Source organism: Lemur catta, chromosome 8 (genome assembly GCF_020740605.2).
Source record: "Lemur catta isolate mLemCat1 chromosome 8, mLemCat1.pri, whole genome shotgun sequence".
In the NCBI taxonomy this organism is placed as follows: Eukaryota; Metazoa; Chordata; class Mammalia; order Primates; family Lemuridae; genus Lemur; species Lemur catta.
Genome location: NC_059135.1, coordinates 24,963,226 through 24,981,866, shown reverse-complemented (window position 1 = coordinate 24,981,866; position 18,641 = coordinate 24,963,226). Strand labels below are relative to the sequence as shown.

The following is an 18,641-nucleotide window of genomic DNA, read 5'->3' as shown; positions in this document are numbered from 1 at the left end:
GTTTAATACCTTTAAGTAGAAAAGCACTCTGAAGTTTTTTTATTCTCTTTTGTACTAAACCCTGAGGATTCAGACTTTAAAGTTAACCCATTCAACCCCTGAAGTCATTTGATCTAAGTGTCAGTACATAGGCTTTTAAAATCTTTATTGAGGATATTGATACTGCTTGGTGAGTTGGTGGGTCATGTTTTCCACCTCCAGACTTTAAAGCTGTTCAACCCCTGAAGTCATTTGATCTAAGTGTCAGTACACAATCTTTTTAAATCTTTGCTGAAGATATTGATACTGCTTGGTGAGTTCATGGGTTGTATTTTCTATTCTCTGTGAAGACGTTGACCTTCCTTGTAAAGCTTCTACTTAATTGCTTTTGTTAGTTAACCAAAATGTATTTAAGCACTTAAAATGATTGTGCTTCCATGTTGCAAAACTTATTCTAAAGCATATGATTTATTTTTAAAGTAGAACTTAATGTTTAACATTTTTCAACCTATTTCTTCCCTAAGTTGTAAAGAATACCGAAATGCCTTAGAGGAATTGTCTAAAGCGACTCTGTGGAACAGTGCCGAAGAAGGGCTTCCAACAAATAGGTGATTCATGATTAAGTAGAATCTATTTTAATTTAGTTATATCATCATTTTCTATATGCTTGTACTTCAGTTTTATTATAGCATCTTATCAGTATAAAAATTTCTAGGATCCAGATAATGGCACTCATATTTCAATAGAGACAACAAATAATAGAGACAACAAAATTCAAATATAGCAAAAAACCTTAAATGGTCCCTTGGGATACAGTTTCCTGATAATTGTTATGGCTGTTCAATATATATTACAGGTTTAAACTTTAAATGTTTTTGAAAAAAAAATGAAAAAGTTATTGTTTTTATTTAAAAAAATAGTAACTTATAAAATTAGTGATCTACTGCATGGCTTTGTAATTCAAAGTATCTGTGAATTGTTCATTATAGCTAAAGATCCTAATAGTTAAAAAAAAATCCAAACCAGTCTTTTAGCATATTCAGTATTTTAGACATTTACGTAGAAATTGTCACAGGCCCATTGTTACGATCCTTACTGAAATAGGGTTTCCAACTCTATTAACATGATAAAATTTGATCTGAATTATTATGGTAACTAGTGTAAGAACAATGAAATTGGTATTTTCTGTAATTGTTTGACTTATAGGTGCTGATCTAGTGCTAATGGACTTGGGGAAAAATATTGTAAAAGTCTATACTTCCATATGTTTTTATAGTTATAGCGTTTTACTTTTTAATACCCAGTAGATATTTAAAGACTTTTTCTTCCATGTTCCAACCTGTGTTTATATGAGTTATGCATCAGATTTTTGATGTTGTGGGTGGAGTTAGGTGGGAAGTTAATAAGTGTAGGAATCAGATTACTTCCTATTTTCTATCTCAAACTAGTATACAACCAAATTTTCCTTTGTTTTTCATTTTAGTATTTTAGACAGCAGACCAAAGAGTAGCAGCCCTATTAGATTACCTGAAATCAGTGGTGGCCAGACAAACCGTCCTGCAGAAGCAGAACCACAACCAAGTAAGATTACAAATGAAGGAGTATTCATAATTAGTTATATTTAAAGTTATGGTTTGAAAAAGAAAACACATAAAAACAAGTGCCATCTGGCAAGGATTTACTACTTCTGGTCTTTGAAATATATGTAAATTTAAACATTTTTTATATCATCTTTTATAGATATTTTACTTTTCCTTTTTGATTCTTACCTTAAGTGCAAATTGGAGTTATTGAGTTTGAAACACTTAGAAACTCCTTGGTCTATGCAAAAAGAGGATCTTCCTTCCTAGAGCTTTCGGTTTAAAATATACCACCTAAGATGTAAATAGCAAGTTACTTTTTAAATTTTTTTGAGTTTTATAGCCTTATTGGCACTATGAAAAGAAATTTTCATGCATTATCATCTTAATCCCTACAATAGCCTCAAAATATTATTTGTCATATCCTTATTTTTCAGAAAGAAAATTAAGGTTTAGATTAAGTAACTTGCTCAAGATTAGACAGTCAGTGATGGAGCTGGAGTTGAATTTGGGTTTGAGTCTCTTTGACTTTGTCAGTTAGGAATATATTCAGCTACCAGTGGCAGAAAATTAACCTGACTATGAGGACTTAAACAAATGATAGTTTATTTTTCTGAAATAATCAAACCTGGACATGGGTAGTTGCTGGCACTGGTCTAGCTGGTCAGTGTTGTTATTTCAGTACAGGGATAGTTTCTCTCTGATTCTCTTAAGTTTCCCCCTGGTCAAAAATGTTTCATTTTTGTCCACTTTCGAGACAGAAAGAAGAGTGGTGCGAGCTTCAGCTGTTCTCTTTTATTAGGAAAGCAGAGGCTCCCTCTTTAGTCTCATTGGTCAGAACTGAGTCTCAGGGCCACCTCTGATGTGAAGGAGACCAAGAAAGCAGAGGGCAGCACATCCTGGTTGGCTCATACAAATTGTGATCCATTTCCTGGGGCTCACACATAGCTATCCCCTGCCCTCCAAAATCAGAATTCTGTTAGCTATAAACCAGATAGGAGTAGATACTAAAGAGGCCTTGATAGTGTCTACCACCCTAAGTATAGTTTCTATGGATTTTATAAATGGTAAATTTACAAGATTAGGATCATACATATTAATAGTATGATGAATGAAGCTCAAAACTAGGAATAAAAGTGTAGAGCAAGCTTTATTAAATTCTTGGCCATCCTATGACCCTTTTTTTTTTTTTGGAAGAATGCTAAAAATGAAATCTTATATTTTCTCATGTTAAAATGTAGGAATGCAAATGACACAAAGATGTTATCTTTAACTGAATTTTGTAGCTTGTGAAATTGTTTTGTTAGTTTAATTAGCTATATTGTAATATTGTAAGAACTCAGCCCTAATTTAATCTTGTTGCTTAAGATATTGACTGTCATTGAAAGATCTTTTTGAAAGGGTTTCTAGAGAATTTCTCAGATATTTATACTCAAGTAGCAGCAGCACATGGAATAATAATCTGTGCAACTGACAGTATCTGTGTTACTCGGATTTGTGGTTACTGCTAACAAAGGAATGAATTGAAAATTTTTTATTTTCCAGTTGCAGTGACCTATACTTAAAATTAATGTGTTATTTTCTTATTTTAAGCCAAAAAACCTTCTGGAATGTTGTCCTTCTTCAGAGGGACAGCAGGAAAAAGCCCTGATCTCTCTTCCCAGAAGAGAGAGACCTTACGTGGAGCAGACAGTGCTTACTACCAAGTTGGGCAGATGGGCAAGGAGGGGACAGAGAATCAAGGCATTGAGTCTCAAGGTGTGTTAAAGGAGACCAAATGTACTTATTCTAGGCTTTGATTTATTTATTTTAGTTGTTTATGTTCCTTATAGCCTTATGTAGATAATTCTTACTGCAGAAGCTGCGGCATTCCCTCTCTTCTTACTTCTCAGTGTGGTAGAGGGGAAAAAGCATGGAACTTGGAGAGTCAAACTGTTTATAGATTTCATTGTTATCACTTTGTAGTAGCATCAGAAGTCCTTAGGTTCCATATCTGTAAAGTGGCAAAACAATGTCTTCCAAGGTTTACATGACATTACACAGGTAAAAAAACATCTGTCTCACTATGTAACTCATAGTATGAATATATACTCAACTGTTTTCATTCTGCTATCCCCTTAAATGTTTTCATTCTTTTCTGGTCCCTGTAAGGTTGTGGCTATTTATGTCCACCTTCATTTTGATATTTAAAAAATATATCTACCTCATTGTGTTTGGTTATGGGTTTAGACCAGGAATTGGCAGACTATGCTGACCTGTTTTTGTAAATAAAGTTTTATTGGGACACAGGCCCACTCATTTGTTTACTTATTGTATGCTTGCTCTCACATTATATTGGCAGGTTAAATAGTTGAGCTAAGTAAAACATTTACTATCTGGCCCTTAATAGAAATAGTTTGTTGATCCCTGGGTTAGACCATGATTAGTAGTTTAAAAAATAGCGACTGCTATAATAAATTTTGAGTAGTAATTAAGATATCTGTTTAGTATCCTGTAGGTTGCTGTTAGGCTATAGGTGTTTAAATGTGATCCTTGGAAGGCTTCAGTGTTTGAAAAGTGAAACTTAGGGAATGATTTGTTCTTCTAGATATTAAGATGTATTTCAAATCTACAGTAATTAAACAGTGGATCTGGCAGCAGGTTTGCCAGACAAATCCAATACAAAAAATAGATCTGAAGTAGACTAATATATTTTATATTATTATATGTATATCTTAGTATATGATAAAGGAAGCAGCACAAACTATCAGGGAAGCATTATTCCACATACATGGGGAAATCTGGTCATAAAACTCTGATAAAGAAGCCATGGAAATTCTTGGTATAAGAGCTGAGTTACTGTATTTCTATCATAGAAATCACTCAAAAATGTAAGAAAAATTATTCAACCTGAATTCTCTTTTTTAATCTAAAAATTGAAATTTCAAAAAATACATTGAAATTGCTTACACAATTTTAATTGTATATTTAATGCTTGCTTGATAGTGATTTGACTTGGATATTTTTACTTTGATTTGCTAATTTTTGTTACATTGGGGGGGAAAAGGGCAAAATGAACTGATAACTACTTAAAACTTTGTCTTTACTAATGATATTAAACCTTTTAGATGAGGTAGACGGAGGAGATACACAAAAGAAACAAATCACAAATCCTCATGTGGAACTTCGTAAGTATGAAATAATATATTGTTGGTTGGGGGAGAGGGACTGTAATTGGGTTAAACTCTATTATTTAAGACTTCTAGTTTCTTACTAGATAAATATCCTGTTTCTTAAAATGAATATTAACTTTGCATACTGACATGAGGTATATGTAAACTGTAATGTAGTTTATAGATTTACATGATTCAATTCATAAAGAAATTTAACCCAGAAATTTAATTAAATTATAATTTAATTTATAAATTATGCTTTTATTTAATTTCTAACATTTGAATATTTACTTATTTTGTAATCTAGAGCCATAGAGCATTGACAAAACATTCAGAATTGTGTATATTTGCCAGAAACATATGATCAAGAATAATATCATTTACAGTAAATTTTAAGATGTTTGTTAATTGCTGTAAAAGTACGATGATGAAAATATAGTAACTAATATAAAATTAGATCTGAGTCTTATTACTGTTTGATATTTTTTCTGAAAATATGTAAGGGTGGTCATGAGATGTTAATTTCCCTTGAAGACCACTTTAACAGAATTGTGATAAGCAAGGATTTAGACTTAACATGAAAAATACTATCATGGAGAAACTTAAATGGTTGCATTGGGCCAGGGCTGGGAATGGAGGAGAGAAGGAAAAGATGTTTTCTGAATCCTAAAACACATTTTTTTTTTGTTAAAAAAACTTCTGTTTATAGAATTTTCTGATGCTAATGCAAAGTTTTACTGTCGGCTCTACTATGCTGGAGAGTTTCATAAGATGCGTGAGGTGATTCTGGGCAGCAGTGAGGAAGATTTCATTCGTTCCCTTTCCCACTCATCACCCTGGCAGGCCCGAGGAGGCAAATCAGGAGCTGCCTTCTATGCGACTGAAGGTAAATCTTTTCCAGTCATTTACTGATTAATCTCCATCTTTTCTCTTCAGGTGATTTATGAATCACTTGAACAGAAGTAGGATGGTGTCATCTACTGGCAAACTATTTCTTTTCTTATATTTTGAAAGGATGTAATAAAATACTTAAAAGAATATGCATGTGTATGTTTGTAATGAGACCTAGGCACCGATCAAGTCTTTACTAGATTCTCTGTAGTTCTGAGTTTTCCAAATATAAATAATAACAGACAACTTTTAGAAAACTCAAAAGGGTACCTGAGAACTGGTGAGAGAAAGGTAAAAATGAAAATATTTAACCTCAAAATAGAAAGGTCAAGTTCTTAACCTATTAAGGTTTACAGAATATCATGACCATTTGTACTTCATATTCCATTCTCTGTACCCAGTGAAAACATAATTATTTGAGAAAATGCAACAGAAGTGATGTTGCTTGATAAGAACTTTCATAAATGTGACTTACTAGATTATTAACAAAGGAGTTTATAAAGTTTTCTTTAGTAGTTGTAAAAAGTGATCATCTAGCAATGAATTTAGGTATGCTACTGTCAAAAGTAGAGGGTTCTTGGCTGTGGAAATTCTCAGGATCCCTTCTAGCCCTTCAGTTACTGGAGAATTGTTCTCTGATCAAAATTTTCACTGTGACATCAGAAATATCGCTTACAATCATAAAGCAACCAAATCATTTGAGATCTTTGGAATGATGTATTATATATTACAGTATATATTGTGATTGAATAAACCCTTGAAATTTCTGCCTTTTAGATGATAGATTCATTTTGAAGCAAATGCCTCGTCTGGAAGTCCAGTCATTCCTCGACTTTGCACCACACTACTTCAATTACATTACAAATGCTGTTCAACAAAAGGTAGAAATCCCAAACCTTGGTCTATAATCAGAGTTTGCTGGGCTTTTTCACATCCTGAGGGTTAGTCCTAATGGCAGTTTTCTCTTGAGGTAAGATATGAACAGGACATGACTGGGTCTCTGTTGTGCTGTTGAGGTGTGATAGAATGCAGAGATTTCAAAGTATATTTTTCCTACTTTTGCCAGTGAGGAACCAAGTGATCTTGAGCAAGTTGCTTTTCATTAGTATGTAAATAAAAATCAGCTTAAGACATTAAGACTGGGTGAAATTAGCTGGACATTCAGTAATTTTGCTGAGACAGAAATTTGAAACATGTATTGAGAAATGAGGGAGTGCCTCCCATTACTAGAGGCCAATGGCCCAGGTTTGCCCACTTATCATTGAGTGGTGACTCCACCTCCTATAAGATTATGAAGGAGTTACATAGGTTTTTTTAAGTTATGATTTATTTTTATTGTTTGTAATTGGGGGAAATTACATGTCCTAATTAAGTTTTTGAATATGAGCAACTGAAGGATTATCCTTTGGAAGAATGTTAAAGATCTGATATTTTTACTGGCATTGCTGCTATATGCACTTCTGAGATTCAAGGGTTTGAGTTTCTTTCAGGGTCCTTTGGCTGGTCATATTAATAGAAAATCATGTTCAGACATGACACAGATAATCCAGGTATCGGTATTAAATTATAAATAACTCTTTTTGATAAGAGTTTACGTTGATCTTTTCTTGATTAGAGGCCCACTGCATTGGCCAAAATTCTTGGAGTTTACAGAATTGGTTATAAGAACTCTCAGAACAACACTGAAAAGAAGTTAGATCTCCTTGTCATGGAAAATCTTTTCTATGGGAGAAAGATGGCACAGGTAAGGATATTGGACTATGTGAAACATTTAGCTACTGGAACCCTTTGTACATTTGGTCCTCGAATATAATGAATCAGAGAATAACATCTTCCATTTTATAGTAAATATTTAGCTTTGGTTGCTAGGCCAAAATTAACTTTTGTTGAGCCTTGGAGGAAAGAACAAAGAAGAATTATTGATGTGGATTGGTCCTAAAATTTAACATATCCAATATTCTCTTACAGAATCATAGAACTGGTAGAATAAGAAGGCAGATCTACTTATACCATCTCAGTTTTAAAGATTAAGAAGCTGAGGCCTAGAGAAATTAAGTACTTTATTAAAGCCACTCAGCTATTCCTAGAACTCAGGTTGGTCTAGGTTCTAGAACAGTGCTTTGCAAAGTGCTGGTCCTTAAACTGTTTCTAGTCTGTGATGAGTTATGGAGCTTGTGCTAGAGTGTAATTCAGTGCAGTGCTTTCTTCCTTGAGAACATTATTGCTATGAGAAAAACATCAGCTGAACTAAACAGTGTACTTAAAGATTTAATTTATGTACATTCTGGGGCTAGTTCCTTAACATCAGTGTGAGCTAGGAGCAACTGACCAGTACAGGTCTGTGGAGTACACTCTGGGTTGTACTGGTCCTAATCTTTGAGTGCATTGCTTTTTCTACCATCCCAATATTCCTGGAATAATGCTGTTGCTTCTATGTTGCCATTATAAGAGTTTGGTATCAAAACTTTGTTTCCTAGACTGTTTGCATCTCTCTCTTTTTTAATGCTGCTTTTATGATCCAGATATATTTTTGGAGTTACTTTCGTTAATGTAGCTTAAAATTGATTAAATTGGCCAGTGTATTTCTGACGTTTCAGTGATTGAGTACCCAGGTATTAATTTCATATGATACAATTATAGTACCATAGGTTAGGCATGGTGGCTCACACCTGTAACCTTAGCACTCTGGACTGCCGAGGCGGGAGCATTGCCTGAGTTCAGGAGTTCAAGACCAGCCTGAGCAAGAGTGGTACTCCGTCTCTACTAAACATAGAAAAAAAATTAGCCAAGTGTGGTTGCACATGTCTGTAGTCCCAGCTATTTGGGAGGCCGAGGCAGGAGGATTGCTTGAGCCCAGGAGTTTGAGGTTGCTGTGAGCTAGGCTGACGCCACGGCACTCTAGCCCAGGCAACAGAGTGAGACTCTGTCTCAAAAAAAAAAAAAAAAATTAAAAAGAAAAAAAGAATTATATTATGTATTTTATGTATTATACAATTATATCAGCATGTATTTAGTGATTTAAGTTATAAAAATTATTAAATTTAAAGATTAAAAGGGTATGTAATGATAGTGACTACAGGAGTCTTTCTGCCTTTTAAATTTAATTAATTAACCATTTTTGGCAGCTCACACATAAATGACAAAGATTTTCTTTCTGCTAGGTTTTTGATTTGAAGGGCTCACTTAGGAATCGAAATGTAAAAACTGATACTGGGAAAGAAAGCTGTGATGTGGTCTTGCTGGATGAAAATCTCCTAAAGATGGTTCGAGACAATCCTCTGTATATTCGTTCTCATTCCAAAGCTGTGCTGAGAACCTCGATCCATAGCGACTCCCATTTCCTTTCTAGCCACCTCATTATAGATTATTCTTTGCTGGTTGGGCGAGATGATACTAGCAATGAGCTAGTAGTTGGAATTATAGGTAAGTCAATAAGTCTACTTTACTTACAGTTCATGATTGAAGCTAGAGTAAAACAAAGATTCTATTGAACCTAGTCTAGGAATACCTCATTGAGTATTTTTAGAAACTTTCATTTGAAATTTCCAAAAATAATGGTTTTTCATTCTAGCCCCTTCTACTCACCTTCCTCATTTCCATTTTCATTACCTTTATCAAAAAATGTGAATTCAAAAAGTCACTATTAGCTGGATGGAGCAGCGCATACCTATAGTCCCAGCTATTCAGGAGGCTGAGGCAGGAGGATTAAGCCCAGGAGTTTGAGGTTGCAGTGAACTCTGATGATGCCACTGCTTTCTAGCCTGGGCAATAGCGTGAGACCCTGTCTCCAAAAAAAAAAAAAAAAAGAGTCACTAATAAATGAGGATTGTTTGTGATTGTTATGAGGATTAAACAAATTAATATGGAGAAAACCCTGAGAATAGCACCTGGCATATCATCAGCACTCCATGAAAGTAAACTATTTTAGACATGGTAGTCATAATCATTTGCATGACTTTACTGCTAACTTTACCCCCCTCCTTCTACCCTCAGATTATATTCGAACATTTACATGGGACAAAAAGCTTGAGATGGTTGTGAAATCAACAGGAATTTTAGGAGGACAAGGTGAGCAGAATTTTTGTTTTGTTTACTCTTTAAACTGTTCTCATGTACTTCTTATTAGTTAAAATTTAAAGTGGATACTGATTCTTTTTTTAGTTCTAAAAAATAAGTGACTATCTCTTAATTCATTGTCATTTCCAAAATGACCAAATAATAAGGGGAGTACTATAGTTAGGGAAATATTGGGTAGAAATTTGTGTTAAAATGCTGAGGTTCTCAAAATAAAAAGTTAAAAAAAAAAAAAAGCCACAGGTTCTCAATAAGAGGTTGTTCTTAACACTTGAGATCTTCTGTATTCTCTAAGCACTGCTAGTCTCATTTTTGCTTTTAAATATCTTTCATCACTAGGCAAAAGCTAGTCTTTTAAAATAGAAAATCTTATCAGGAAGGACCCTGTCCCATGGCATGTGGCACAGTTGATAACTTTATCTCCTCATTTAGACTTCTCTGGGCCAGGGTATGTGTCCTTATGGCAGTTTATCAGTTGCCCGATCAATTATATAACAGCTTCTTTCCCCTTTTCTCTTTCATAATCTTAGGCAAAATGCCAACTGTGGTGTCTCCAGAGTTGTACAGAACTAGGTTTTGTGAAGCAATGGACAAGTATTTCCTGATGGTACCAGACCACTGGACAGGCCTGGGTCTGAATTGCTGAAATCAATCAAGCACATATTTTGAAATGGATGATGAAGGAAAAGAGGGCAGGAACAAAGGACCAAAAATAAGCTACATGTTTTATTTCTTTACCATATTCACCACTCTGTGCAAAGGACTTTGAGTTCTGTGGCTCTTTAGACTATCCATAATTTTGAAGGGTAAAAATTCCATGGATTTGTACTTTGGTTTTTGATACCTTCAGATTAGCTGTCTGTAGGTTGGGAAGTTGCATGAAAATTTTCTCACCTAAGACTTTAAAGGACTAAAGTTAGAGATCAGTAGATAGAGTGAAAAAATGGGTTGTCATAGTTGCTAACTTAATCGTTTTAAGAAGAAAGCAGTGTCTCACAGATTGTGCCTATTATGGTGTCACATTTGACATGTTCTTTACTTACAAAGCATTTATGAAGCTGCTGAATTTGTTTTGTATTTTTTATGTAATAATTTAATGTTGCCTATTATCAGAATTTCTGAAACCTTTAGAAAAATTCTGATTTATTCCATTAATGGCCAGTTAAACAGGTTGGCACTTACTGTTTTATTGAGAAATTTGACTTAAACTGGGAATCCTGTGAAGTTCTTTATCATCTCAGTTTGACTTTTTCTTGAGTATGTTTAATGTTTTTAAAAGTTCTGTCTTCTCTGTGGATGAGAGGTGGCTACTAACTTTAAGCCTTTTTTGGAGCTATTTTTTTAAAGCTTGTTTATAACTTTTATGTAATTGATATATTAAACTATACTTATCTGCATATGCTCATATTCTAGGTTTTCCCTCCATTTTTAGGGAAACATAGTTATCATTAGTAAATGAGTCTGCATTTATTAAATCCCTAAAGGGAGAAGTCATCAAGAAGTTTTTTAATATAAAAAATGAATTAGGCCCAATCCAAAAAAAATGAATGAGAAGGAAAGACTTGCTTGTTTTTTATAGAGGTAAAATGTCTTTGCTGATACAACCAGCAATTTAAGTGGCATCTATAGAATTAAAAAATTTCTGGTGGGGACATCCTCATTTTTCTAACTTTCTGCATACTGGTTAGTTCTGACTACTAAGAAATGTTAAGAGAGAAAATTATTCTTAGTAAGGAACTTGTTTAATAGCATTTTTGTTTGTTTTAAAAAGTGATCAGAGTAGTTTCTTTGAGGAGATAACTATAATCCCACAATATATCCTCTTGGCTTCTTTCTGTAACAAGGATAATTTGGGGATTCATAAAGTTTTAAGGATTCCACTCTTTCAGACTACCTATAATAGCACCTTAATTTTCACATAATAAGTAATTTGGATATGTTCAGTTACAGAGAGTATAATAAGTAAGTGAAGTTGGAATATTTTGGAAAGTTTGCGTTAGAGAATGAAGACAGTAGTTTGGTATTTGGTGCTTATTAAAAATGTGGTTTGTTCTGGGTAAAACTGGAAGTAAATTGACCAAGGATTTATGACTGATCTGATGATAAGCCCCTCCCGACCTCTTTTTAAAACATGTGTATGTGCCTTTTGAAGATACACAAAACACTGATGATTTCAGGTTTGACATCAAAGACTAGGAAAGGAGTTATATAGAGGTGAAAGATACGTGGAAATTGTTAACTTCTTTTGTGTGCAGGAACAACGGATTTTCTGTCTGATTTGAAATGCCAACACTTTTTTGTCTCTCTGTTGTTTTTTTCAGTCAGGAGACTTGGGGTTATTTATCCTGTTCATTTCCTGTACCCCCTCTAGTCACGAACACTTGAAGTACGTGGTGTCTCCCCCTAGCTGTAATCAAAGTTGTTTCTTTGTTTTAGTTTCAGTACTATGTGTATAGCAGGAATGTAAGTACTACTGCCTTGTAGGTAATTTTATGGTTTAAAAAAAATTCAAATATAGTATATTCTGAAGCAGTAGTTACCACCTTACAAGGGCTATTTGTCCTTTTTAAAATTAATGTCTGGGCTGTGTTAATGAAGGGGGAATACAAAATTTAACCATTTGTTTTGAGTGGTAGAACTATATGCCTGGCTTCTTGCTGCTCTTATTTAGACCACTACTATGTATATATATATATAAGATGTTTAAAATGTTATGCTACTCATTGTTTAGCATTGACTATTTTCTTCTCTTGAATTCCCTTTTAAGGCCTAAAGAGTATCAATGCTTGAAAAGTTAGGAATGAGGAAGAAATCTTAATACTTCCTTCCTTAGAATGCAGTGTGAATCCTGAGAATAATTGATAGTAGCAAGAGAAAACTATGTCAACACGTTGCTTTGTATAAAAATCTTATTTGTAAATGTGAAGCTTTTTGATGCCATCAAAACTTATTTTAAAAAATAGAAAGGATTTACTGTTTTCTTATTCTAGCCTAATAACAATACTGGGAATAAGCTGTTGCGAGCCCTTTTGTAGTTTGTTGAATACTTTATAGATATTCAAAATTTCCTACTCCAAAATGTCTTATATTAATAATTTTTTTCCATGATTTAGCAGTGAGTAGTTTTCTAGCTCTGGCTTTTATTGGGTAATGTAAATAGTTAGGTTAGATTGGCATCAGCTTTTGTGATGGCTTTGTGGCCATCAGCTTCTTGGCATTTTACTCTTAAGCAGTGGGCTTGTATAAAACTGCCAATGAACATAATCTACCTGTAGAAAAAGTTTGCTGAGCTTGAAGAGTAAAACTATTGTGAATGAGCCTGGTGGTGAAACAGTCAGGCCGTTCATTGTTCCTTAAGTGTTAACATACTGACTTACACAGTATTCAAACCATCTAGTGCAATGTTTTTTTGTTTTTGTTTTTGTAACATAGGTGTGTGTATTATAGAAAAAATAAAAATTACAATCATTAGCAGTTTTATTAATACTGCTGTGTCAGTTTTGTAAAAAAAATGTACCTTATGTCTTTTGACAGGTTGAATTTTAAACTAGAGAAACAACATTGTAAATTGTAACAGTTTATTTAATATGAAAAACTCAACAATATTGAAAGTACTTAATGTATTATATGTATATATTTCTCTACTTTGATTCCTGCTGTTTTATATAATTGACATGTTACTTAAAAGATAACTGCCTTGACTTTTTGAAAACTTGTAAATAAAGAAGACTTAACAATAAACTGAGAATCTGATTACTCCATTTAGTTTTGAATCTGCTTGAGGGAATTAACAACAAAAGAAAATGAATGGAATTTGGTGCACAAGCCTGTTCCCTGGCCTGGCAGTTCCATCTTCGGCACTTTCTGTTCATTCTCTTCACCTCTATTTTCCAAGTAGAGACTATGTCTTTCACTTAAACCGTGGTTCATTTCGGCCAATGATAGGCATGGCTGCACTGGCTTTCCCATCCTTCCTGTGTTTTCGCTTTCCTGATAGGGCACTCAGGGAAGTCCTGCCCTTTCCTATTTGTGATTGGCTGAATTTGAGGGTGGGCGGGGCTCGTGCTATAGCTTCTCGGTGCGGTGGGAGGCAGGTCTCCTGCCACCTGTAGCACCTATGGACGTGAACCCATGCGGCCCACCTTCTCCCTGGATTCGTGGGGTGAAGGTCAGAGCGACTGGGTGGAGGCGGCTGGGCAGGTGGCCGGGCTGCGCCGGGAGGCGGGGAGGGCGCAGACTGGCGCGGTGGGCACCTCTGGCTCACTGTCTCCGCTTTTTCCTGCAGGGCAAAAGAAGTGGGAGGAGGCTCAGCGAGTTCTCCGGTCCCCATTCACCCAGAAGTCTCCTGTGTGGGAAGTTAATTATCTTATAAAATTCCTGGGTTAATGACTTAGGGAGACTAAAAAGTTTTTAAGAATTATATTTTGCCCCACAATTACAGTTTTATATTTTGAAGCAGTTCATGACCAGCATAGTGCTTTGGGGGCATTTTTTCCACAATAAATGAAACCATTTCTTTAAGAAAAAGGCGCATGTTCCTTGAATAGGGAAGAAAAGCGCCCCAATGTCCGCTCCCCTTCTGAGGGAACGCCCCCCATAGGGACCTGTACTGGTGCCTTAAAAATACTCAGCAAAGCGACCCTTGACCTCCCCAAGCCCCTCATTGCCCCCCTTCCCCAGCACCTGGGATGAGGGCAACGCACTCCTCACAGGTCATCTGATCCTGAGGCCCGTCAAGGCCGACTGCAAGCTCCTCGCCGTGAGGCGCTCACGCCGCAGTCTGCTCCGTGCCGGTTGGTGCAGAGCTCCAGCTCCTGGCGTGGTCCGCCTTGAGCCCCGAGATCTGAGGTCGGGCTGAGGCTGAGCCCGGGGCCCCGCCGCCCTGCCCTCCCTGCTCGCCTTCTTGTTGAGGTTCCGGAGTCGCTCTCGGGCTGTCACTGCGCCGAGGGCTCTGCTTGGGCACAGCCAGCCGTCTGCTGAAGCTCATCATCCCCGCCGCGCCGTCCGGAGACAGTACCGCCACCAGGCGTGTTCTGTGAGGAAGGTGAGGGCCAGCAGCGGCAGCGTCTCGGGCGGGGACCAGGCTTGCAATGGCCATCCTCTTGTTGGCGTCGGCCAGGCGGACAGCGCTGTCGTGGCTCACCCGGCCCCGTGGCACCCGCTGGCTGAGAAGCAGACGCCGAGCGCCCAGCCGCGGCTCCTGCCGGACTCGAGCGCGGGCTCTGCAGAGGGCACCCGGGAGCCCCACGGTGTGGGTGTCGGCTGCTCCTCCACCTCCCTGATGCAGGCTGAGAAGACCCAGCTCTCGTTAGGTCCAGGCTGAGGACGGTGGAGTGAAGGGGCATGTTGATGTGCTTGTACAGTCACCAGTCGTTCTTCCGCTGAACTAAGATGGAGGTGACACGGCAGCGCTCGCGGCAAACTTTTTCTGGATGGGGACCCAGCGAATGCAGGGGGCAGCGAGCGGCCCTTCAGCGTCCAAAGGTAGGCGTTTCAGTCTGTGCCGCAGGTCACGTGAGGTCACTCGTGGGCGCCCAGTAGTTGGCTTCATCTGCATATTGTGCTACTAGAGCTAGCGCCAAGTTGGCCCCGCTCTGTCCATAGCTGTGCACCTCCTTGTTGGGGGCAGGTAGCGACCTGGGTGCGGTCCTTGTTCTAGGGTGGCGGCTGATGGGCTCCACCAGGAAGCTGTGGCTTCTCAGGGCACCCTGGCCTGCGGACTCTGGGCAGGACACGCCCAGGCAGCACTCTGATTTTTGTGTGTGTGGGGGCGGGGTGTGGTAAAAAAATGCATAATATAAAGTTTACCATCTTAATGATTTTTATTAATAATTGCACAATTCTGTAAAATGCAGTCATATTGTGAAACAGATCTCCAGAACTTTTTCATCTTGCACAACTCATTAACTTCCATTTCACTTCACCTCCAAGCCTCAGGTAACCACTATTCTGTTTCTGTTTCCACGAATTTGACTACTTCAGATGCCTCATGTACATGGAATCATACTGTATTTTGTATTTGTCTTTTTGTGACTGGCTATTTCATTTAATTTCTCAAGTTTCATCCATGTTGTAGCATGTGATAGGATTTCCTTCTTTTATAAGGATGAATAATATTCTATCATATATATGTACCACATTTTGTTTATCCATTTATCCTTCCACAGAAGTTTGGGTTGTATGATGGTTAATTTTGTATGTCAATATCTCCTTCCCCGCCACCCCCTTTCCTTTTTTCTTGAGCTGGGACATTCATATTCTCCTGCTCTCAGACATCAGAGCTCCTCGTTCTCAGGCTTTCAGACTCCAGAAGTTAAACCAATGGCTTCCCTGGTTTTTAGGTCTTCAGACTAGACTGGGGTGACACCATAGGGTTCCCTGTTTCTCAGGCCTTTGGACTTGGACTGAATTACAGCACCTACTTTCTTGATTCTCCACCTTGCAGATGGCATATTGTGGGACTTCTTGACCTCTGTAATCAATGTGAGCCAATTTCCATAATAAATCTCCTCTTATGTATCTATATGTAATATATACAATATCTATCTACGTGTATGTGTGTGATCTGGTTTTTTGGAGAACCCTGACCAATGCAGATTGCTTCTACCTCTTTGCTATTGTGAATAATGCTGTTGTAAACATGGGTGTGCAAATACCTCTTTGAGACTCTGCTTTCAGTTCTTTTGGGTAAATACCCAGAAGTGAGATTGCTGGATTTGGTAGTTATATTTTTAATTTTTTGAGGAACCTCCATACTGTTTCCCATAGTGGTTCCACAGTGGTTGTACCATTTTATAAGCCTACCAACAGTGCACAAGTGTTTCGATTTCTCAGCATCCTCATCAACACTTGTTATTTTTGGATTTTTCTTTTTTGATAGTAGATGTCCTAATGGGTATAAGATGATATCTCCTATTAATCTGTTGTCAATTAATTCACAAGCCCAAGACCACTTAAACCTAAGTTGACAGAGGAAAAGTTTTCTCCCAACATGACCAAGCTTATAGTCTATTTCTGGTAGAAAAAGTGTTTTTAAAGTGTTATATCTGCAGAGATTACATAGTCAAGTATAACATGTATTTGTTAGTGTTGCAGTAACTTTCAGGAAATGCCCAAAGTTTCATTGATTTGGGGAACTTGAACTGGATAAGGTGACTTTTTGGGTTATCACAGGTTGCAAAGTATTAATTTCCCCCCTTCACTGGGTGTTGTGATATGACATACTCATCATAAGGACAGAACAAAATGTTACTTTTGCTTTTTCACTTTCCCTGCTTGTTTCCTTTTTGGTTCACCACTAACGTTGCAGAAGTGCAAGGCAGAAATTTTCAGTAGCTGACATTTATTATGTTTATATATGACAGATACTGTTAGATTTTCCTATATATTATTTGGTTGATTTAAGAGACTGTCATTTAAAAGATTAGGGATTATTTTTTAGAAAGGATCCTTGGTCAAGTCTGATTAACCAGGGCTGGATGAGTACTTCTGCTGGGGCAAGTTTATTATAGTTTAAATCCATTCTAGGCCATGTAAGTGCTTATCATGGCATATAAGTAGTTTTCTTATCTAGAATACTTGGCAATAATAATATATTTGAAATTTGATCAGCTTTTTGGATTAACATTCACTTAATTAAATGTTCAGAAGTAGGTAGACTTTTAGAAATGCTAAGTATTGTACTGTTTGTAATAGTAAAACACTAGAAACAAATGCCTAATATACTAGAAAGGTGTGGTTATATAAACTAGGGCATATCAACTAAGAAAGAGTTTATGAAACTCAGGGAGAACTGATACTCTAGGCAATAGTTATCAGTTTTGGAGAATGTGTCCATTACAGGTACATAAAGGAAAAGAGTACACAAAGAATTGTGTTAATGATGAAATTGTGAACAATAAATATTTCCATCCCCAATTTATACCCAAAAGAAAACTTATGCTCTATAACATATATTCTGATGTGTTAGGCTAAAACAAAAGAGAAAAAAGATGAGGTAGAGATTCAAGTGAAGTGTCTTAAAACTGATAAGCCACAGAATAATATATGTGTAAATCAGTAGTTGCTGCCCTAGAAATTTTTTTCAATGTCTTCACTATTGAAAGAACTTTTTTTATTTTTTGTAAATCTATATTTCTGATTTGTTAAACTCAAAAGCTATGAAGAGATAATTTTATTGTAGTAATGTCACTTAATTCATCCTTGGAGTTAGCTGTCTTGAATTTGGCCCTGCTGTCATTTGCTGCTTGTTGCATTGAAAAATTTCAAATTTTCCAGAATATGTGTGTCAGGGTGGAAGAAATGTCTAACTTGATAAACTCTCACCTTTAGGACATTGCCTGCTCTTACATGGCATTTAGCAAGGTGCTGTAAAAGCTGTTCCTGCTCATATGGTTGGAGCAAGATTGCTAGGCTCAAGAGGAACCAAAGTGAGGTTGCAGTGGTGAGCAGTGGCCACTAGAGGGCCCTGAAGTACTTGATACTAAAATTTCTGCATTTGCTCTTCAGAGCAGAAGCAGCCCTACAGTGACCACGGGGACTAGGGGAACCCAATCCCAAACATCTTTACTTGAGCTTTAAATGTCTTCTAAGTTATTCCTTGACAACAATTTTTTACATCTCAGAATTTGTAGTTTTCAGGTGGAGGTTTATGTTAGAAATAGTTTAACATATTCTATTCAGAAATGTAATTCTTTTTTTTTTTCCAAATGCAAGTAGCACTAAAGGCAGGGTGTGGTGGCTCATGCCTGTAATCCTAGCGCTCTAGGAGGCTGAGGCAGGAGGATCACCTGAGCTCAGGAGTTCGAGACCAGCCTGAGCAAAAGTGAGACCCTGTCTCTACTTAAAAATAGAAAAAATTAGCCGGGTGTGGTGGCTTGCACCTGTAGTCCCAGCTATTCGGGAGGCTGAGGCAGTAGGATTGCTGGAGCCCAGGAGTTTGAGGTTGCTGTGAGCTAGGCTGACG

General features: G+C 37.0%; 2 protein-coding genes across 2 annotated transcripts in view; both read left to right on the top strand.

The window, feature by feature from the left end:
• Window positions 1-13,424, top strand: part of PIKFYVE (phosphoinositide kinase, FYVE-type zinc finger containing) — a 79,184-nt gene extending 65,760 nt beyond the window's left edge. Inside the window, exons 33-42 of the mRNA XM_045560148.1 lie at window positions 504-587; window positions 1,463-1,560; window positions 3,153-3,317; window positions 4,667-4,726; window positions 5,421-5,597; window positions 6,380-6,483; window positions 7,218-7,346; window positions 8,764-9,025; window positions 9,596-9,670; window positions 10,207-13,424. Coding sequence (XP_045416104.1) covers window positions 504-587; window positions 1,463-1,560; window positions 3,153-3,317; window positions 4,667-4,726; window positions 5,421-5,597; window positions 6,380-6,483; window positions 7,218-7,346; window positions 8,764-9,025; window positions 9,596-9,670; window positions 10,207-10,322 — 1,270 coding nt within the window. The 3' untranslated portion in view covers window positions 10,323-13,424. The remainder of the gene's footprint in view (window positions 1-503; window positions 588-1,462; window positions 1,561-3,152; window positions 3,318-4,666; window positions 4,727-5,420; window positions 5,598-6,379; window positions 6,484-7,217; window positions 7,347-8,763; window positions 9,026-9,595; window positions 9,671-10,206) is intronic.
• A 1,722-nt stretch (window positions 13,425-15,146) lies between these two features.
• The window catches only part of PTH2R (parathyroid hormone 2 receptor), a 101,565-nt gene continuing 98,070 nt past the window's right edge, over window positions 15,147-18,641 (top strand). The window contains exon 1 of the mRNA XM_045560149.1: window positions 15,147-15,160. The gene's annotated coding sequence lies outside the window, so the exon portion shown is untranslated. The remainder of the gene's footprint in view (window positions 15,161-18,641) is intronic.